The sequence below is a fragment of the Felis catus genome, chromosome A1 (assembly GCF_018350175.1).
Source record: "Felis catus isolate Fca126 chromosome A1, F.catus_Fca126_mat1.0, whole genome shotgun sequence".
NCBI classification, from domain to species: domain Eukaryota; kingdom Metazoa; phylum Chordata; class Mammalia; order Carnivora; family Felidae; genus Felis; species Felis catus.
This window is the reverse complement of record NC_058368.1, coordinates 206,328,311-206,347,426: the sequence shown is the minus strand read 5'-3', so window position 1 is coordinate 206,347,426 and position 19,116 is coordinate 206,328,311. Positions and strand designations below refer to the sequence as shown.

The following is a 19,116-nucleotide window of genomic DNA, read 5'->3' as shown; positions in this document are numbered from 1 at the left end:
CTCCCTCTCTCAAAATAAATAAATATTTTTTTACAAATGTATATTCCTATAGATACAATTAAACAAATGGTAGTTAACCCACAAAACACCTATATGGCCACAATATAGCAAATAAAATGTAGTTTTATAAATATTTAACATATATTGACTGGGGGTCTGGTAGGTGCCACAAATTGTTCTAAGTGCTGAAGATATTATAGAAAAGTCACACAAAGTCCCTACTGTCCTGGAACTCACATTCCTACAGAAGAGAAACAGATAACATATGAGCAAATAGCTAAATAAGTGTATAAGGTAACTTCAAAAAGGGAGAAATGCTAACAAAAAAGGTTCATGTGATTAAAGACCAAGGGGACCTGGGGGTACTACTTCCAACTGGATGCCCAGAGAGGGGCTCAGAGAGATGAAAACATGTGCGCAGAGATCAGAAGGACAAGAAGACAGACATCAGAAAACAGAAGACAAGAGCTTTTCAGACAGAGGTGTCAGGAGACAAAGCTGTATCAGAACTGTGTTCAAAAACCCAAGGAAGGCTGGTGTGACTAAAATGTAGTAAAAATGAGAATGCTTAAAGATTAAGCTGATTCAAAGACAGGGACTGGGGGGGTTGTGGTTATTGTTGTTTAATTTAGCTTCACTGTCCCTCCTTATTTTTTTTATTCCTCATATTACTTAAATGAAGTTTAACATTATCTTATGTATGCTTTTTATTTCAGATATTTTTAAAGTATTATTTTTATTTAGTTTTGGCATAGAGTAGCCAAACCATTCAATTCCACTAGATTCTTTTTATTCTGTTTAGTTCTCTCCTAAGCTGTGTATGTATACTCTAAAACAAATGCTAACCAGCAAAAAACTTAATCATCTCACCGTGTTCTCCATTCAAAATAAAGCATCCAACCCAGCTGATTTTGGTGAAATGACTCAATGTTTTGACATGCAGGCAGAAAACAAGAGTTATTGTGTTTATCTACACAGTGGATAGCTCTCCTCTACCACAGGAAATTCACAGGGACTCCCATGGCAATAACTGAATAGCTTTTCCCTTCTGCACTAGTGTGGTCTAGAGAAAAAGGCAAAAACAAAGTTAATGAACTTTTAACAGGCATTTACAGGAATTTCTAAAGATGTTTTATGGATGTTCTGCAAATGATTTCATAAATGTGGAAAATTTATAGTTGGTTTCTTCTGACTAAGACAGAATGGTCAATCTTGCAAAGTTCTACAAAAGAAAAAGTTTTTATGGCTAAAATACCACAAATGAGAATTCACAAAGTAACACTAGACTGTTAAGCTGTTAATTGTCCTTGACTGTTATTTATTTTCTATCTCATTTCCAATTTGAGGTGCTAACATACTATAGTTTAGGCACCTTTTGATATTTTATATTAAAATATAGTAATAAAAGACTACTCCAAGAATCTAAAATAAAAACAGACCTAGACACTAAAATGCTGCTTCCTCAACTCTGACTCATTCATGACAAAAAATGATTAACAAGGGGGTGCCTGGGTGGCTCAGTCGGTTAAGCATCCGACTTCGGCTCAGGTCACGATCTCGCAGTACGTGAGTTCGAGCGCCACAGCGGACTCTGTGCTGGCAGCTAGGAGCCTGGAGCCTACTTCAGATTCTGTGTCTCCCTCTCTCTCTGCCCCTCCCCTGCTCATGCTCTGTCTCTCTCACTCTCAAAAATGAATAGATGTTAAAAAATATTTTTAAAAAAATGATTAACAAGGAATCTTATAACCACCCTGACAAAATTTAATTAAGAAAGAAGAAAAAAAGAGCAAAGAAAAGAAATTTGCTTTTTGCTCAGTACTACTTCTTTTAATTTCTCAAATTCTTCTTTATCACATGGAAGATACCAAAGGCACACAGACCTGACTTTAGATCTCTGGATGATCTGAAGAATATTCCGTCCTAAACAAAGACCTATTCAGATACTACTGCTGACCATACATCTTCTCAAAATCATATCCATAGTGCAAATAAAACAACAGTCTTCATGCTGATTAATTCTCTTAATACGATGTATTTCCTTCACTAAGGATAAATGTTTCAAAATTTTATAAAAATACGACTTTCGGCAGATATTAAACACAGCAAACTGACTGACACAGGCATGATGTCTTTCAAACAGCCGCATTGCTAACAACCTGCTATTATTTATCTCCCAATATGATGCAATAGAAAGCACAAACATAACTCTTAAGTATTCTTGCCAAAAAGGTTACTCAGAATCTAAATCAAACCTCCACACCTCAGTTTACAAGAAACATGTGAGAAAGAGAAACAAGTTAAATGACATCCATAAAGGAACAATCAAATAGAAAATTCGTCTAGACTCTTCAAAAAGTCATTATCATGGGGGATACAGTAGAGGACCTACATAAACACTAAAGAGATATAATCGCCAAATGAAACTTATGAACTCTGATTGGATCCTGGTTTTTAAAAAATATTGTAAAAGACGTTTCAGTGAAAATTAGAAAAAACTAAATATGGGCTGCATATTAGTTTATAGGAATGTTAACATTCATAGAGTTAACAGTTATTGTGTTTAATAAAAGAATTTCCTTATTCTTTCTTGAAGTAGTCTCCATGCCCAATGTGGGGCTTGAACTCATGACCAAGATCAAGATAAAGAGCAACATGCTCCACCAAGGGAGCCAGCCAGGAGCCCCAAGCATATCTTTATTCTTATAAGAAGCATGCTAAATTAGGAGAGAGGTGTCATTATGTTTACAACTTATTTTCAAATAGATCACCAAAAAAACTGGAAATATACAACTATGTATGTCAGTGTGTGCATATTTACGTACAGAAAGATAACTAAAGCAATTATTGGAAATTTTGAGTCTAGATAAGAGGAAATACAGGGGGGGTTGAGCTTCTTTCGACTCTAATATAGAACTGAAATTTCAAAAAATAAAAATGTTGTGGGGCACCTGGGTGGCACAGTTGGTTAAGCGTCCAACTCTTGATCTCAATTCAAGTCATGATCTCACAGTTTGTGAGTTCAAGTCCTGCATCAGGTTCTGTGCTGATGGTGAGGAACCTGCTTGGGATTCTGTCTCTCCTCTCTGTCCCTCCCCTGCCTGTGCATGCACACATGCTCTCTCTCATTCTAACTAACTAACTAACTAACTAACTAACTAAACTTAAAAAAAAAAAAAAAAGTCCTTTCCTGCCTCTAGGTTATAAAGCTACCCTTCTATATTTTCTTTCGTTAACTGTGTAAGTTTTACATTTCACATTGAGATTTTCTATCTCTCTGGAGTCCATCTTTGTATGTGGTATTAGATACATTTTTTATATATATTTTGTTTTCTTATGTATTTTATTTTCCTACATATAGAATTGTGTTTTCCCATATATAAACTTCTAGCTTTTTCTACACAATCTACTAACCAATGGGTCCTCTCCCCACTGATTTGTGAAAGAATGATTTTTGGTCCCACTGAAAGACCTAAGCAGAGGCAGGGGAAAAGGAATAAGAGAATAGGAAAAAGAGGAAAGGGAAAAAAGGGAAAAAGAGGAAAGGGAAAAAAGGAAAAAAGAAAAGGGTAAAGGGTAAACAGAAGAGTATAAGAGCTTAGCTGAGGATAGGGCTGAGGATAAATGAAACTACTGTCAAATTCCTGTGCACCAACCATATTTACTGAAGTATATAAAAGCCAATGGCAAAGGATAACTGAACATCTATTTAAAAAAACAAAAAAGTACATGTCCTCAAAACCCTTCAAGAAACATCTAATATATCTGGTATATAATAACACAAAGAGAAAGATTCCAGAAATTAAACTATCTCCTATCAAGCAATAATTTGCATTACATTTCATTTAGCATACACCCTTATTTAGACAGAACAAAAATGATGGCAAAAGCAGACATTACAAGTATCTTGAAGACTCTTCTACAAACTTTCAGATTCCATGGGAATGCTGAAATATGTCTTTGAAACTTATTTATTTGATGAATGTAGCAGCTAGATCAGATTTTTAAAACATAAATTTATAGAATTCATAACTCTTCATCTCATTACTGGCAGTCAGAAATGTAAACTGTTCTCCGTAAGAAAACTCCAAAAACATACCTTTTATTTTCAACCAAACTGGCTCCTTCATCCTTCAGCTGCTTACTTTTCTCAACACAGCCCTCGAGGAGACTTTCTTTCCTGCGTTTAACCGCATGAAGCCAGCTCCCTTCTTCATTCTCCACTACATCCTTCTCATCAGCAGCTTCAGCTTCAAACTGCTGTGAAGTGACCTTTGAGACCTTCTCCCCAATTCTTCTCTTCCATCCAAAGGAAGCCATTCTGGAAAATTACAAACAAACAACTTTAAAATTCAAATTTGGCCTTTAGAGAAGTATTACAAATGATAGGTGAAGACAGATGAGAGAATCAGACTGTCACCAGTTTTTTTTGTTGTTGTTTTGGTTTGTTTTGTTTTGAGAGAGCACACATGCAGGGGACGGGGAAAGGGAGAAAGAGAATTCCAAGCAGGCAGGCTTCGATCTCACACCTTGATCTCACAACTGACTGTGAGATCCTGACCTGAGCTGAAATCAAAAGTCAAACACTTGGGGAGCCTGGGTGGCTCAGTCAGCTAAGCGTCCAACTTGGGCTCAGGTCAGGATTTCACCATTCATGAGTTCGAACCCGTCATTGGGCTCTCTGCTATTAGTTCAGGGCCCACTCTGGATCCTCTATCGCCCTCTCTCTCTGTCCCTCTCCTGCTCACACTCGCTCTCTCTCAAAAAGAAAAATAAAACATTAAAAGAAAAAAAAGAGATGCTTAACTGTCACCACTTTTTAAACTCTAAATAATGGATCAAGGCAATAATCAACAAAGGGTGCTAACATCACAAAGGAACACAACTGGTCAGTAAGTATCTCCTGTTGGAAGTGGCATACTACCCATGAAGTATCCTTGCCAAAAATTAATCCTGAATCAGATCAAGTCTAACAAATTCTACCAGTTTATAGAAAATACGGAATGCAGATGAGCGTGCTAAATAACATGCCAGAGATGCAGACAGCAAATAACAAAAACTAAAAAATAAAACTGGTTTCTTCAGGAAATAAACTTCCAGGAAAGCAGAGAGAGAGAGAGAGACAGAGAGAGACAGACAGAGAAAGATGGAGGTAAAAAGAGACTTCAAAGATTTAATAACCAAATATAATGCATGGGTTTTGTTTAGCTCTGGATTCAAGCAAGCCAATTGGGAGGAAACATTTAGGAAATAATAGGGAAAATCGGAACACTGATTTGATACTTGATGGTATTAAAAAATTACTGCTCTTTTTTAAGGTCTGATAATAGTACTGTAATTATGTTTATAACAAAAAGATAAGCATTCTTGCTATAAACATAATTACAGTACTATTATCTTTTAGGAATGTTTACTAAAATATTTCACATGGAATCCTATGATATCTAGAAATTGTTTCAAAGTGATCACCAGAGGGGGCAGGGTACAACACAGGAGAAATACAGATGAAAACATTGCTCTGAGCTGATAATAGATACAGTTAGGTGATATGCACAGAGGATTCCTTGCACTTTCCTCTCTCATACACGTTTGAAATTTTTCACAATAAAAAGTTTTAAGAGTCAAACTTGGTATATAACTTAATTCAAAGAACTATTGGGTAAATCTAAAAAAATAACAAATGTTAGGGGCACCTGGATGGCTCAGTCAGTTGAGCACCTGACTTTAGCTCAGGTCATGATCTCACAGTTCGTGGGTTCGAGCCCCACTCTGGGCCCTGTGCTGATAGCTCAGAACCTAGAGCCTGCTTCAGATTGTGTCTCCCTCTCTCTCTGCCTCTTCCCCTCTGGCCCTCTGGCCCTCTCTCTCTCAAAAATAAATAAAACATTAAAAAAAAATTTTAAATAACAAATGTTAAACTGTTTTGTATATCAGCAATGATACACAAATGTAAAGGATAAGAGAGGACAATTGATGGAACAAAATTAAAGAAAACCATAAAAGCATTCAACAAGTATTTATTTACAGAAGGAATTTATGATGAGATCCAAGAACTCTTACTAATTATATGGATGAGCTTAAAGATACTGAGAAACTCCTGGAAAGGCATATAAATTTCTGTTATGTCTGTGTGTTTTCTGGAGAAGAGTGTCTAAACTTTCATTCCATTCTCAAGGGACTCCATAACTCCAAAGAGATTATGATCAACTGAGTAATCAACCAGGGGGATAAAGAAAAGCAATGAAGCAGATGTTTTTATAAAATTATCAAATAATGGGCATTCGAGGAGTAAAGGAAGAAGAGAAACGAAATAATGAGTAAGTTCTACCAGGTGTCAAGGTCTTCATCACTGAGGCACATGGCTGAAATGAAATATAAGTAATCAATAGAAGGGAGGGGACAAAAAAGTAAAGGTAACTATGAGGTTATTCACATGGAAAGGCCTAAGATAATGGCAGAACTTGTAGGGATGAGAAGATTATAGGTCATGTGCCTAAGTTTCTAATGAATACAAGGAAGTCTCAATAAATTATTGCGATCAAGAAATGCACAAGCAGATATGGGGAACCACATATTCTCCCCTGGAGCAGGGATTATTTAAAAAAAAAAAAACAAAAAACAACCCAGAGTAGTAATGTATTATAAGCTATACTAGGAAATCAGGATAATGCCAGACTCTCTACCCAGACCCGTTATAATAGAGAAGAATGAGTTTCCTATGTTTGAAGATGACTATAAGTAACTTAGGGGAAGAACCAAGAAATGGCTGAAAATGAAGTGTGGTTACTATGGAAAAGAAGGCCAGAGGCACAAAATGAAAACAATGTCAGAAAACAAATCATTAGGAAGGTCTCATAAGACATCAGGATATCAAGAAGAACTCTTGTATTTATGACTGTCCCTAAAAGTGACAAGAATGAGGATGAATACATTACCTGCCTTCAAGTTTCCAAATGAACTCTGTTCCTAAAGCAGCAATGTGAGGAACCAGGTACTGTGGGAACCCTGTTAACAGAGGAAAGTCTGGTGTATTCACTAATGTCAAATTACATTAGAAATCATCAGTCAGGTCTATATATTATTGGAAGCAGGGTTTAAGGTGGCGAGGAAAGGAAAAAGGAACAGAGAGACCCAAATATATTTTTTAAAAATTAATGGGTAATCAGACTCCCATTACCATCCCCTATCTCCAACCTGAACCATTGTTCTAAATGTCAAAGACAGGTATAGGCTAAGTCCCCAGATGGTGGTTCTCAAGCATGTGTGAAAAGCCATGCACAGCACTGCCTCAGGTGTTTCTGCCACTTTCCTCCACAAATGCTTTAAGCTCTTCTAGAGACCAGAGGCTGTGGAGATCAGGAGAGAATGAGGTTACAGGGTATAAAAGGCCCGATGACTGTTAGTAACTGACAAGTTTAGCCTTGAAGAGAGTGAAAAGAATACATTCCTCTCAAACAAGAGTTCATACTGAGTGAAAAGTACAGACAAGTTCAGGGGTAGAGGGAAAAGACAATGAAGGATTTCATACCCCAAGCTTCAAATTTCCCAGAGAAATAGATGGCTAGTCATTGGCTCCAAGTAAAGGGAAAAGAAACAGATCTGAGTACTTGAGAAGAAAAGTTCTGAGTCACTAGAGAGAATGGGAAGATAGGAAAATCAACAATGAGGGATGAATAAAGATACCAAACAGTATCAAGGGCCACTGAGGTTAAAATCCACTGAATCTGTTACCAAGGGCCATTAGCACAGTTTTGTATTTTCTTCAACTGTCTGGAGACAAGGGTATAGTCAATCCACTCCAGGATAAGTGCTACTGGAGAGTAAACAAAATAGGATACTATGACTTCAGTGGAGACTCTTGAGGCTTCCTGGAGGGGAGGCTGACAGGTTTTCAAAAATAAAAGTCGGGTTAGTCCTAGGACACATGCAAAACAGTTTCTATCCTGAAAAACTTAATACTCAGGTATTAAGGTGTCTTAATTAGTACTAGTTTGCTGTTCCTCTAAGGATATCTGAACATGAAATTAAAGCTTCTTATAAATAAGGTTTTCCTGAATCTATAGTTAGATGCACAAGGCGCCAACATCTTAGCCTTCACGTTTTTTCACCCGGATAAGAAACCATATGGGTAAACCATAATCACAGAGGTTTCACGTTAAACTCATGAAACATAAATTTATTTTACATAGGGTCATAGTTAATGAATGCCATGAAACTCTAAACAACAATGTTGTGTTCTAAATTCTTTTGCTGGTTCAATGATCTCTACAGTAGGCATTCAGTTACTGTTGTCGGCTGGACAGTTTATCCAACCACAAACCGAGAATGCCTGTCTTCACTGCATAGGAGGAGGCAGCACCTAAGGCGAGAAACCACTAGATGAACACCATTAGGAAATCAAAACAGGATCCTTCGGGTATCGGGATGTATTCAGAGGTGAGAGATTCAAGAAGCAATTTACCCGAAAATGTCACCGCGCGAGAGAAACTTGTATTACTAAGTTCCTCTCGTTTCCAAAACAATAAAGATATGCGAAGCTCATAAAGGCTGCCCTGGACGTCCCCCGCGAGTCCACCAGGCCGCCAGCAGCCGCAGACACGCTCAACCAGAGGTGGGAAGCAAGCTTGGTTCCGCTCCTCCCACCGTTAAGGGAAGGTCAAAGCCGCACCCGCCGCCGTGGAAACGCGGAAGCCGCTCCTGCCTTGGTGTAAGGGAGGGCCCGACCCCTAGAAATGCTCGTCCCTAAAGACCAACCTTAGCGTCCCGGCTCTGCCGCACCTCCGTCGCGTCTCAACTCCGACTTCTGAAGGTCCTTTCTCCCCTAACCACAAGACCCACCAGCCTCGTTTTCCTCCTCTTCCTGGGGTTCCACCACGGTCAGCGTACCCTCAGTTACCTAATGACCACGCCCCTGGTCCCGTGTTTACATTGTGCTTGCCCTTTACCGACCGGAAGCGGAAACTAACATGCCCGACCTCCTGCCTGCCTGCCTTTGATGCCAGGTCTCTCAAGAAACTGGCCTGGCCGACCCGAGGCGTCGGAACCGCTCAGAGAAGCGGGTAGGGAAGAGGCGACTCTCAAAGCCCTTAAGGTCGGCCAGTCCCTTTCCCGGGACCACAAATCCCAGAAGTCGCTGCGGTAGCCTCCACCCCCATTACCCTCTGGGATCTGTAGTCCGGGCCACCCGGACCCGGAGCGCCCTCTAGCAGCAGTCGGGGGCGTCAGGCGCGCGGACGACGGCAACCTGCGGCTGCGCAGGTTGAGGTGCGCGCAGTCAAAATCAGGCCCCGTGAGACTGCGGGACTCGTTCAGTCGCGAGGTAAAACAAACTGGGGTCGGGGAGAAGGACTTGGGCGGGAATTCATAGCATTAAAATGGGATCCTGCCTTAAAGGAGTTTACAGTCCAGCTGAGAGGCCAGCCTAGACGCAAAGGACGAAGGGAAAACTCCATTGAAAAAGGGTTCAGGGGAGCAGATGCAGCAGATCAAGGAGGCCCTTGGTTCAACTGTAGGCTTCACGTCGGAAAACATAAGTAAATTGGGCCCAGAAGAATTAAAACCTAAACGTAGGTGTAGTTTATGTCTTGAAAATAATTAAGTGGGGAAACGTAACCCAGGGGACTGTTTAGGAAATTGAAAAGATGGTTAATTTATCGACGTGGCTATCTTGTGCAAGGGAAGACCAATTTTGTAGACCATGCTTTTTCAACCTCAGCGTTGTTTGTCAAACTGCATAATCTTTGTTGGAGAAATGGAGTCTCCTGTGCCCCGAAGGGTGTTTAGCAGCGTCTCTGGAATCTACCCACTAGATGCCGTTAGCATCCACTACCACCACCATTTTACCTCCAGTTGTGACCAATCAAAAACGTCTCCAGTCATTGCCAAATGTTCCTGGAAGAAAAATTGTTCACCCACCCCTGCCGCATTGAGAACTGCTCTTGTACAACAATGATTCTCCAAGGTGATCCTCAGACCCCTGAGGGTTGCCAAGGCTTCTTCAGACTATTTTTATGCTCATAGGAAGACCTCGCTGGCCTTTTTCACCATGTTAACTTTGCACTGATAATGGAAAAGCAGTGATGGGTAAAACTGCTGACAGCTCAGCTGGTATTAAGCCAATGATACCAAACTGTGCTAGTTGTCCTTGCAGTTTCACCACCACACTCATACTACCAAAAACACAAAACAGAAACACTCAAGAATGTCCTTTAGGAAGCGGTAAAAATTATTAAAATGACCCTGGAGTAGTTTTTAATCTGTATCACAAAATGGGAAGTACTCATTAAGTACTTTTGCCGTGTATTGAAGTATGATGTCACCAGTAAAAGCAGTTGTGAGATCGCATTATAAACTGAGGTATACACTTTTGTTGTGTGGAATGCAACTCTTATTTAGAAAACAGCCAGCAGTCCAGCTGGTTATTCAGGATTGGGTATGTGACAGGCCTTATGAAAATGAACAAAAGGAGCCTGTTACTTCAGGAAAACAATGGACAGTGTTGCCAATTATACTGTCATATCATAGAAGTATTATCATTTGGAGTATACAACTACTGACATTAATTATAAAAGATACAAAGGTCGTAGAATGTTTCTTAAGAAGGGCAGAGGTTTACATGACTGTGTTCACTGCAAACCTAAATCAGTGACAATTCATCAAGTCAAATATTTATGATTTGCACTTTACTGTAATACTTCTTTAAGCCTTTATAACACGTGTCTCTCGGACAAGACATTCAGCAGGATTTATGCCTTTATGGTCACATTCTTAGTGCTTGATTCATAGTAGCTATATGAGGGGATATAATTTGTAGAGTGAATAATTTAAGCGGTGCTTAAAGCTGTACTCCTTTCTAGGGGTCTTTCCTAAATCTCCCAAATAACTTTACTCTGATAAAGGCTACCTCCAACACTGAGTTTTCACACTTCACCCACCACTTCCCTACTTACTTTGTCCTATGAACTTCATGTACTTATTAATATATTTAATACATTTCTCAGGCTATTTATTGACAATATGATCTTCCAAGTTGCTAGAAATCCTCTAAGTTTATCATACTTAACATTTATTGGCATTCACAATAAATAAAACAGTCTATTTGCCTACAATAGAACAGTTCAATAAATATTGATTTTTCAAACAAGAGCATTTATTGTACAGTTTTATACAGTCAGGGTAAATAAATATCTAGAGCAATTTATAAGTTCCCTAAAGAACAATCTTATGTGCTATTCACAGCATTCTTTAGTACTGTTTTCTTTTGTTACAATTATCAAACTATTTTAACGATTTGGAATGCCAACAATCTGGCACAAGGCCTAACAGTGCCATACGGGATATAAGATTTCATTACAGTTGAATTCTAACAGTAGTGGAATTCTAACCAAATCTAATGTTAGCAACCAAGGAAAACTGGTAACCACTTTGGCTTTTATTGTATATATCTTAATATTTTGTTCAGGTGGTTAACTTTTCGATGAAATCAAAACTCAGTAATTTAGTTGACACAAAAATCACACGTCTGAGTGTTAAAATTTGTTTAAGCACTATATTTTATATTTAGGCACACTGTCAAAAAGGTGCACACATGGTCAGCTAGGAATAAGTGCTTTTTATTTAATTTTTCCGGAAGTTAAAAATTTAAGCACACTGTAACAGGAAAAATTATGTTTTTATCATCCACTTTCTAAATCAAAGTATTTTAAATTATATACCTAAATATACCCCGGTTGAAACATATGCGAACACATCTCAGAAATACTGTACCACAAAGATTGATTTCTACCCCATTACCAATTTATAGTTATGTTGTATGTGGAATTTCATTCATCTTGTCAGGAGAATTCACAATGAAAATAAGACTTCTGCTGTGTATGGAGGAGATGGACAAGAATTAAGGGGAAAAGATTTAAACAGCACACCATTTGTTTTTCATTCCAAGGATGCCAGTCCAAGCATAGACGCATGGAGTCCTACATCTAGCCACAGTCCACCAAGCATTCATTCAGTGTGAATGGTAAAACTACAAGGTCAAAAAGCAGGGATTGGAGGGGGGATGGGGAAGGTGAAAGCACAGGACTTTTTATATAAAATCATTTAAAATTCTGAAAAACTACAAAAGCATCTCAAGAGAAAATATAATCAAAGTAAAAGCAATGGAATTTATTTCAGTGAAATTATTTTAAATTAGATATATTAAGCTCCCATATCCCCCAACCTGGTAGAAAATTTCCTCTTGGTGAGAAATCATTTATTTTAATGGCAAAATTTTTACATATCAGTAAAATCTGTTATATTTAAAACTATGTATACAGTACATTTCTGGCAAAAACCTTATACATCTTTCAGTTGTCAAGACAAAGTAAAAATATGGTTGCATAAATCACAAAAAATATAAATTGCTGAAAAGATAATAAAAAAAGATTAAAAATCATTTGCATTGACTCCCTTACATCTTCAGTTAGTAAGAATTTGCAAACTACAATAAATTTTTGAAAATTCTGATGCAACCTCAACACATTCAACCAAAAGTTGTCATTTCAAATATCCCAGCTTAAAAAAGAATCTGCTGCAATAATCTGTGCGTTTATCATACTATTTGTACAAGTGCAATATTTAAATATCTTCAAAATAAAACTCAGTAACTAAAAGGAATCACAATAACTTAACAAGCAGCAAAGTTTACAAAATTAACAATTTTTAGAAGGTCCTATTTAATTGGTTCCTCCTTTCAATCCCCCCCCCCCACCGCCCCACCACCTCCCCACAACAGCTTATAGAGACATTCTGACAATGTCTTAGTTCTATGTACAAATCTGTAACTTTTCAAAAATACAGTCTTCTGTTCTTAACATCAGGAACATAATGCTGCATTCAGAGACCCTACATTAAATCAATATCCCAAAAATGCAGGGCCACATACAAGTTATACAGTTTTGAACTTAGTATTTAAGTTGCACTCCTATTATTTTATACAGCTTTCAGATTCTAAGTTGAATAGATAAGTCCTGGACATAAGCAAGATTTTTCTTTTGAATTCACTGAATGTTTCTAGGGGTACTGGAACCAAATCTACAACTATAGTTAACTGTGCAAGCTATCAAGACACTTGAGTATATTACTGTCTGGTTACAAAGGTGTTCACTGTATTTGCCAAAAATAGTCCTATAATACAAAAGTATTAAATGAGAAATAAGATAGCTCTTCTGCAATGGAAAAATGATTGATACCAAAGAAAATCAATACCTTGAAGTTAAAATAGTATAAGGCAATTATGGGTGATATAGTACTTTTTATTTTTTATTAGCATACACAGGACACCAATTTTAACTGAAGTGACTTTAAATCTTCATTTACAACTATTATGGAATGCTACTAGGAAAAAGGAAGGATCAAGGAAAAGAAAGTATAGAGATCTTACAAAGATTAATTAAGCATCTTTAGGCAGTTCCCATAATGCTACTTTTTAAAAAATGATTAAAATCTAAAACAAATGTGACCATTTAGAAGCACTAACTGATTCGTTCCATTATTTTATTGAAGTAATAATGTCATACCTGGCAATGTCTAAATTTTCACTGAATCCTGGTTTGAAATAGCCAGCTATAAAAGAAATTTGAAAGACAACTGGGGAAACCTAAATATGCATGATTAGATGACTTTAGGGAATTACTAATCTGATAATAGTATTATGTGTTTTTAGGAAAATGTTATTTTTTTTAGGAGATGCTTGAAATGTTGAGGGTGATAAGTATGTCAGCAACATCCAAACGGTTCAATGAGAAAAAAACATATATATCTATATACACGTACCTATGTACACTATGTCTATATACATACATAGATATAAAGCAAATGTGGCAAAATGTTAACCAGTGTTGAATCTAAGTGGTAGACACACATGTGATCACCCTATAGCCTTTCTATTTTTGTTTTTAAAAATGGTCACGATAAAATTTGGGAGAAAAAGTCTTATCTGAGCATTTAAATGGTGGGAAATATTCTGTGTGCTAAATCAATTTAAAAGATACATAATTGAATGACTAGAAATTTTTGTATACATTCAATACTGACGGACATGAGCAGCGGAATTTGTGAGATTGACAAAAACATGATTTATTTATAGCATATGCAACTCAGCTCTTGTGACAAAAAGAGAAATTTATGTACAGAATATAGTGAGACAAATTTTAAGATTTAACTTAGTGCCTAGAGTATCTGAATATATAAGTTCTGTGTGTTTTTGGATTTATCAAGCTAAAGAAAAAATTTTAGTTATGTCTAATTTAATCTTTGATATGCTTACCATATACTAAAGAATATTAAGGGAAGAGATATGGAAGAGTTGTCCAGCCTGTCACTACTGGAAAATACCTGCTATGTAAGAAGTTCAGGATCCCCCCAAAACAAATCACCTATAAAGGTCTCTGGGGATTCTAGGCAAATATTTATTGAATAAATTTATGAAGCAATTATAGAACATATCAACTTGTAATAATACATGAAGGCCTTTATGGTAAATTAATATTCTACAAAGCCCTGTATACATTAAATATAAAACAGCCAAAAATCAAGTGAGCCTGAGAGACCTATAATTCATTGTGAAAATTACATTATGCTATATGCCTACTGAACAATGAACAAAATTATCTTAATTCATTTTTGCACATTAGGCTTTTAACTATTAATCATGTTCCAATTCCTGTGCAAATTGCATTCCAAAAGGCCAATCCTCAGTTATAATTATAACTTGATTATAAATGGAAACATTTGGCTATGATTTTTTATGCATGCTTATTGCTATCAAAGAAATAAGCAAAGTTTTAGGTTTACTGTGCAAGAATTTTAATTAGATTCGCACACATTTCAAAAAACTCTATCGTGTGACTTCCAGGTCTTGGAGTTAAGTCAACAGGAGAAGAGTCAAGTGAGGTCACAGATGAGGTAAGTGAAGCTTCTGAGGATTTTCCTTGAGCATCAGCATCTGAATCATTCCTTTGGCAAGATCGATAGTTGCTAACTGATCCTGATCTCTGTGGAGTAGCAGTCCCTGATTTGGCTTCAGTAATTTCATCTGGATAAAAAAAAAATTTCAATTTATTATAATCCATTACACCCCATAATTTTTATTCTTTTAAGTTTTGTTTATTTTGAGAGAGAGAGAGAGAGAGAGAGAGAGAGCGCGCACACATGAGGGAAGGGAGGAGGGGCAGAGAGAGAGGGAGAGAGAATCCCAAGCAGGCCCCATGCTGCCAGTGCAGACACAGCCCAACACAGGGCTCAATCTCACAAACCGTGAGATCATGACCTGAGCAGAAATCAAGAGTTGGATGCTTAACCGACTGATCCACCCAGGTGCGCTCCCACCCCCCAACAAAAGTTCAATAGTATTTAATTTGCTTCTTTGAGTGAGACCACTGACCACCTATCAAGAGCACATTTATTTTGAAAACTTTCTAAAATAGAGGTGATGAATCTGTGTTAAACCATTTGTCTTCTTTACATACAGTACATATTCTCCTCATGCCTAATCAACATTGGGTATAGCACATAGCTACTCATCAGTATGTAGCTACTCATCAGACTTACACTCAAAAATTAATAGCCCAATAAACTAATAACATGGGGCTCAATAAACATCCTTCCCTAGCAATAAAAATTCATTTCTCTATATTAAAATCATAGAATAAATCCACTTAAAATTTGGGAGAAATCTTGGAAATCACCTCATCCAATGCTTCATTCTATTGATAAGAAAATATAACCTTCAAAAAGTGTAGTGACTTGCCATAGGTAATAAAGAGGTAAATCTAGAACCTCCTTTGCCTGTCATCTCACTGCTTTTCACTCTCCCACTTTCTCTTTGTATTTAAGATCTCATGAAATGATTCCAATAAACAAATTAAGGAAAACTAAAGTTGAAAATACAGTACACAAAAACAGTAAATGTTCATTCAACTGGCAAACCCAGGGGCTAATAAACCTAAGGTTATAAATTTGAGGCCAGTACATTACCGCTCAAACCTGTGCCTTTCTGACACTAAGTAGGTACTATTCTTTTGTTTATGAAGAAGACAAAAAATTCATAGGTAAATCTAATAATTCCATAGGATCTTAGATAAACAAAAGTGGTAACAGATCTTAATGGATATGGCCAATGAAGAACTGCTAAAAACTTGTACTTAATTAAAGGCTCTGTTTATGAGAAAACATTTATATATACAGTTATACTCTTGAAATGCTAGGATAGAGTATTTACTTGATATTATGAGTCAAGTGTGCTCTGTCAGGCTTTTTAATAGATAGTGTTAAATTCGTTTTGAGAGTGTATGCATATGGGAAATCTGAATTAATATAAATTTCAAACCATGTTATAGTATCATATCATTTACTAAAAGTCTATTATAGTCTACTCATACAAACATTGGCATAAAGATATTTTTCCCATTTAAAAATAAAAATAAAGTAATCCCTATCAAAATAGCACACTACTGTTCACTGAACTAGAACAAACAATCCTAAAATTTGTATGGAACCACAAAAGACCCCAAGTAGCCAATTAGTCCTGAAAAAGAAAACCAAAGCTGGAAACATCACAATTCTGGACTTCAAGCTATATTACAAAGCTATAATCTTCAAGACAGTATGGTATTGGCACAAGATCATTGGAACAGAATAGAGAACCCAGAAATGGACCCACAAACATATGGCCAACTAATCTTTGACAAAGCAGGAAAGAATATCCAATGGAAAAAAGACAGTCTCTTCAGCAAATGGTGTTGGGAAAACTGGACAGCAACATGCAGAAGAATGAGCCTGAACCACTTTCTTATACCATACACAAAAATAAACTCAAAATGGATGAAAGACCTAAACATAAGACAGGAAGCTATCAAAATACTAGAGAAAACAGGCAACAACCTCTTTGACCTGAGCCACAACAACTTCTTACTTAACCTGTCTCCCAAAGCAAGGGAAACAAAAGCAAAAATGAACTACTGAGACCTCATCGAGATAAAAAGCTTCTGCATTGCAAAGGAAATAATCAACAAAACTAAAAGGCAGCTGATGGAATGGGAGAAGACATTTGCAAATGACATATCAGATAAAGGGTTAGTATCCAAAATCTATAAGGAACTTATCAAACTCAACACCCAAAAAACAAATAATCCAGTGAAGAAATGGGCAAAAGACATGAATAGACACTTTTCCAAAGAAGACATCCAGATGGCTAGCAGACACATAAAAAGATGCTCAACATCACTCATCATCAGAAAAATACAAATCAAAAACAACAATGAGATACCATTTCACACCTGTCAGAATGGTTAAAATTAACAACTCAGGAAGCAACAGATGTTGACGAGGATGCAGAGAAAAGGGAACCCGTTTGCACTGCTGGTGGGAATGCAAACTGATGCAGCCACTCAGGAAAACAGTATGCAAGTGCCTCAAAAAACAGTACTACCCTATGACCCAGCAATTGCACTACTAGGTACTTATGCAAGGGATACAAGAGTGCTGATTCGAAGGGGCACATGCACCCCAAAGTTTATAGCACCACTCTTGGCTATAGCCAAAGTATGGAAAGAGCCCAATGTCCGTTGACTGATGAATAGATAAAGATGTGGGGTGTGAGTGTATATGTACACACACACACACACACAAACACACACACACACACACACACACACTGGAATATTACTCGGCATTCAAAAAGGATGAAATCTTGCCATTTGCAACAATGTGGATGGAACTAGAATATATTATGCTAAGCGAAGTAAGTCAGAGAAAGACAAATATATGATTTTGTTCATACGTGGAATTTAAGACAAAACAAGAACATAAGGGAAGGGAAGCAAAAATAATATAAAAACAGAAAAAGAGACAAACCATAGAGACTCTTAAATGCAGAAAACAGAGGGTTGGTGGTGGGGTGTTAGGTGGGGGGGAGGGCTAAAAACGGGTGAGAGGCATTAAGGAAGACATTTCAGATGAGCACTGGGTGCTCATGTTATATGTAAGTGATAAATCACTAAATCCTATTCCTGGAGTAATTATTACACTGTATGTTAACTAACTTGGATTTAAATTTAATAAACAAACAAACAACAATAACAAAAATGTCTGCTTTCTGCAATTAATAATTTACCTCAACTTAATCAATATAAATAGTTAAGATATTCTGGCAAACTATACATAATGGTAATCAGAGATATATTTTCTAAGTATAGGTTTTCACTTTCAAACTATTAAAACAGTAAACCAATACTTATCATAATTTAATGTTTCTTTAAAAATATTCAAGGAGGTACTTTTAAGATTTTATACTGAAGTAAATCATTATTTTGATGACCAATTAAAATACACCTAACTTAAAAAGTCTGAATATTTCAATTTGATCATCAGGCTGTCTCTGATTGTTTATGACTGTAGGTAAATAGAAATACACAGCAATCTAAAATTAAGGTTAACAAGGTCACTTTTAACGAATTATGATCATTATCTTGAACATTATCTTTAGTCCCAGGAATCCCTATATCATGCTTTCATACAAAAGTGGTCTATTATTTAAGAACACTTTATTAAGAGATAAAATTGGAATCCTGTAACTCACAAAACTAATACAGGATGCATACCTCTGATATGTCTCTAGTGTCAGGCTGGGAGCAAAAGGCTGGATGAGAGGAGAAAACTAACCATTAAGTCCCTTACCTATCCAAAACATTTCTCTCTCAGTCCCCTGTAAGAAACCTTACTTGACAAATGATTTCTTGTCCTATGAGCTACTAATCAAATCTATTCACACTGCCTTATCAATCAACTCTAAAAGGTAATAACTGTACTCTAATTCTTAAATGAAAAAAAAAATTATTAAATATCAGATATTAAAAAATTTAATAAAAAGTTAACATTTATTTCTAAATAAAACATTTTATCTTACCAAAATGAACCACACCAAAAAACAGAAATGTGGCAGAAACTATCATTTTAGGATCGGACTGCATCTGGCTTTAAGGTAATCATAAAAGGACAATACACTGTAAGATTACAGCAAACCTAAGATTCACAAATGCTGACATCACAGAGGCACCAAATCTCACATTTAATGTTCTTTTG

At 36.7% G+C, this 19,116-nt stretch overlaps 2 protein-coding genes across 16 annotated transcripts in view; both read right to left on the bottom strand.

Moving 5' to 3' along the window:
• TTC33 (tetratricopeptide repeat domain 33) overlaps positions 1 to 8,982 on the bottom strand; it is a 40,474-nt gene extending 31,492 nt beyond the window's left edge. The window contains exons 1-3 of one of the 8 annotated variants that reach the window (XM_006928037.5): positions 8,752 to 8,982; positions 6,933 to 7,002; positions 4,097 to 4,318 (exon numbers count right to left, since the gene is read on the bottom strand). In XM_006928037.5, the coding sequence (XP_006928099.1) occupies positions 4,097 to 4,317 (221 nt within the window). In that variant the 5' untranslated portion in view covers position 4,318; positions 6,933 to 7,002; positions 8,752 to 8,982. Of the gene's footprint in view, positions 1 to 4,096; positions 4,319 to 6,932; positions 7,003 to 7,525; positions 8,377 to 8,458; positions 8,609 to 8,751 lie in introns of those variants that run through there. The other 7 variants (XM_019811540.3, XM_019811535.3, XM_023238897.2 and 4 more) reach the window with 7 other exon arrangements.
• A 3,156-nt stretch (positions 8,983 to 12,138) lies between these two features.
• The window catches only part of PRKAA1 (protein kinase AMP-activated catalytic subunit alpha 1), a 42,309-nt gene continuing 35,331 nt past the window's right edge, over positions 12,139 to 19,116 (bottom strand). For all 8 annotated transcript variants that reach the window (XM_023238872.2, XM_045037781.1, XM_045037780.1 and 5 more), the window contains one exon: positions 12,139 to 15,070. In XM_023238872.2, the coding sequence (XP_023094640.2) occupies positions 14,826 to 15,070 (245 nt within the window). In that variant the 3' untranslated portion in view covers positions 12,139 to 14,825. The remainder of the gene's footprint in view (positions 15,071 to 19,116) is intronic.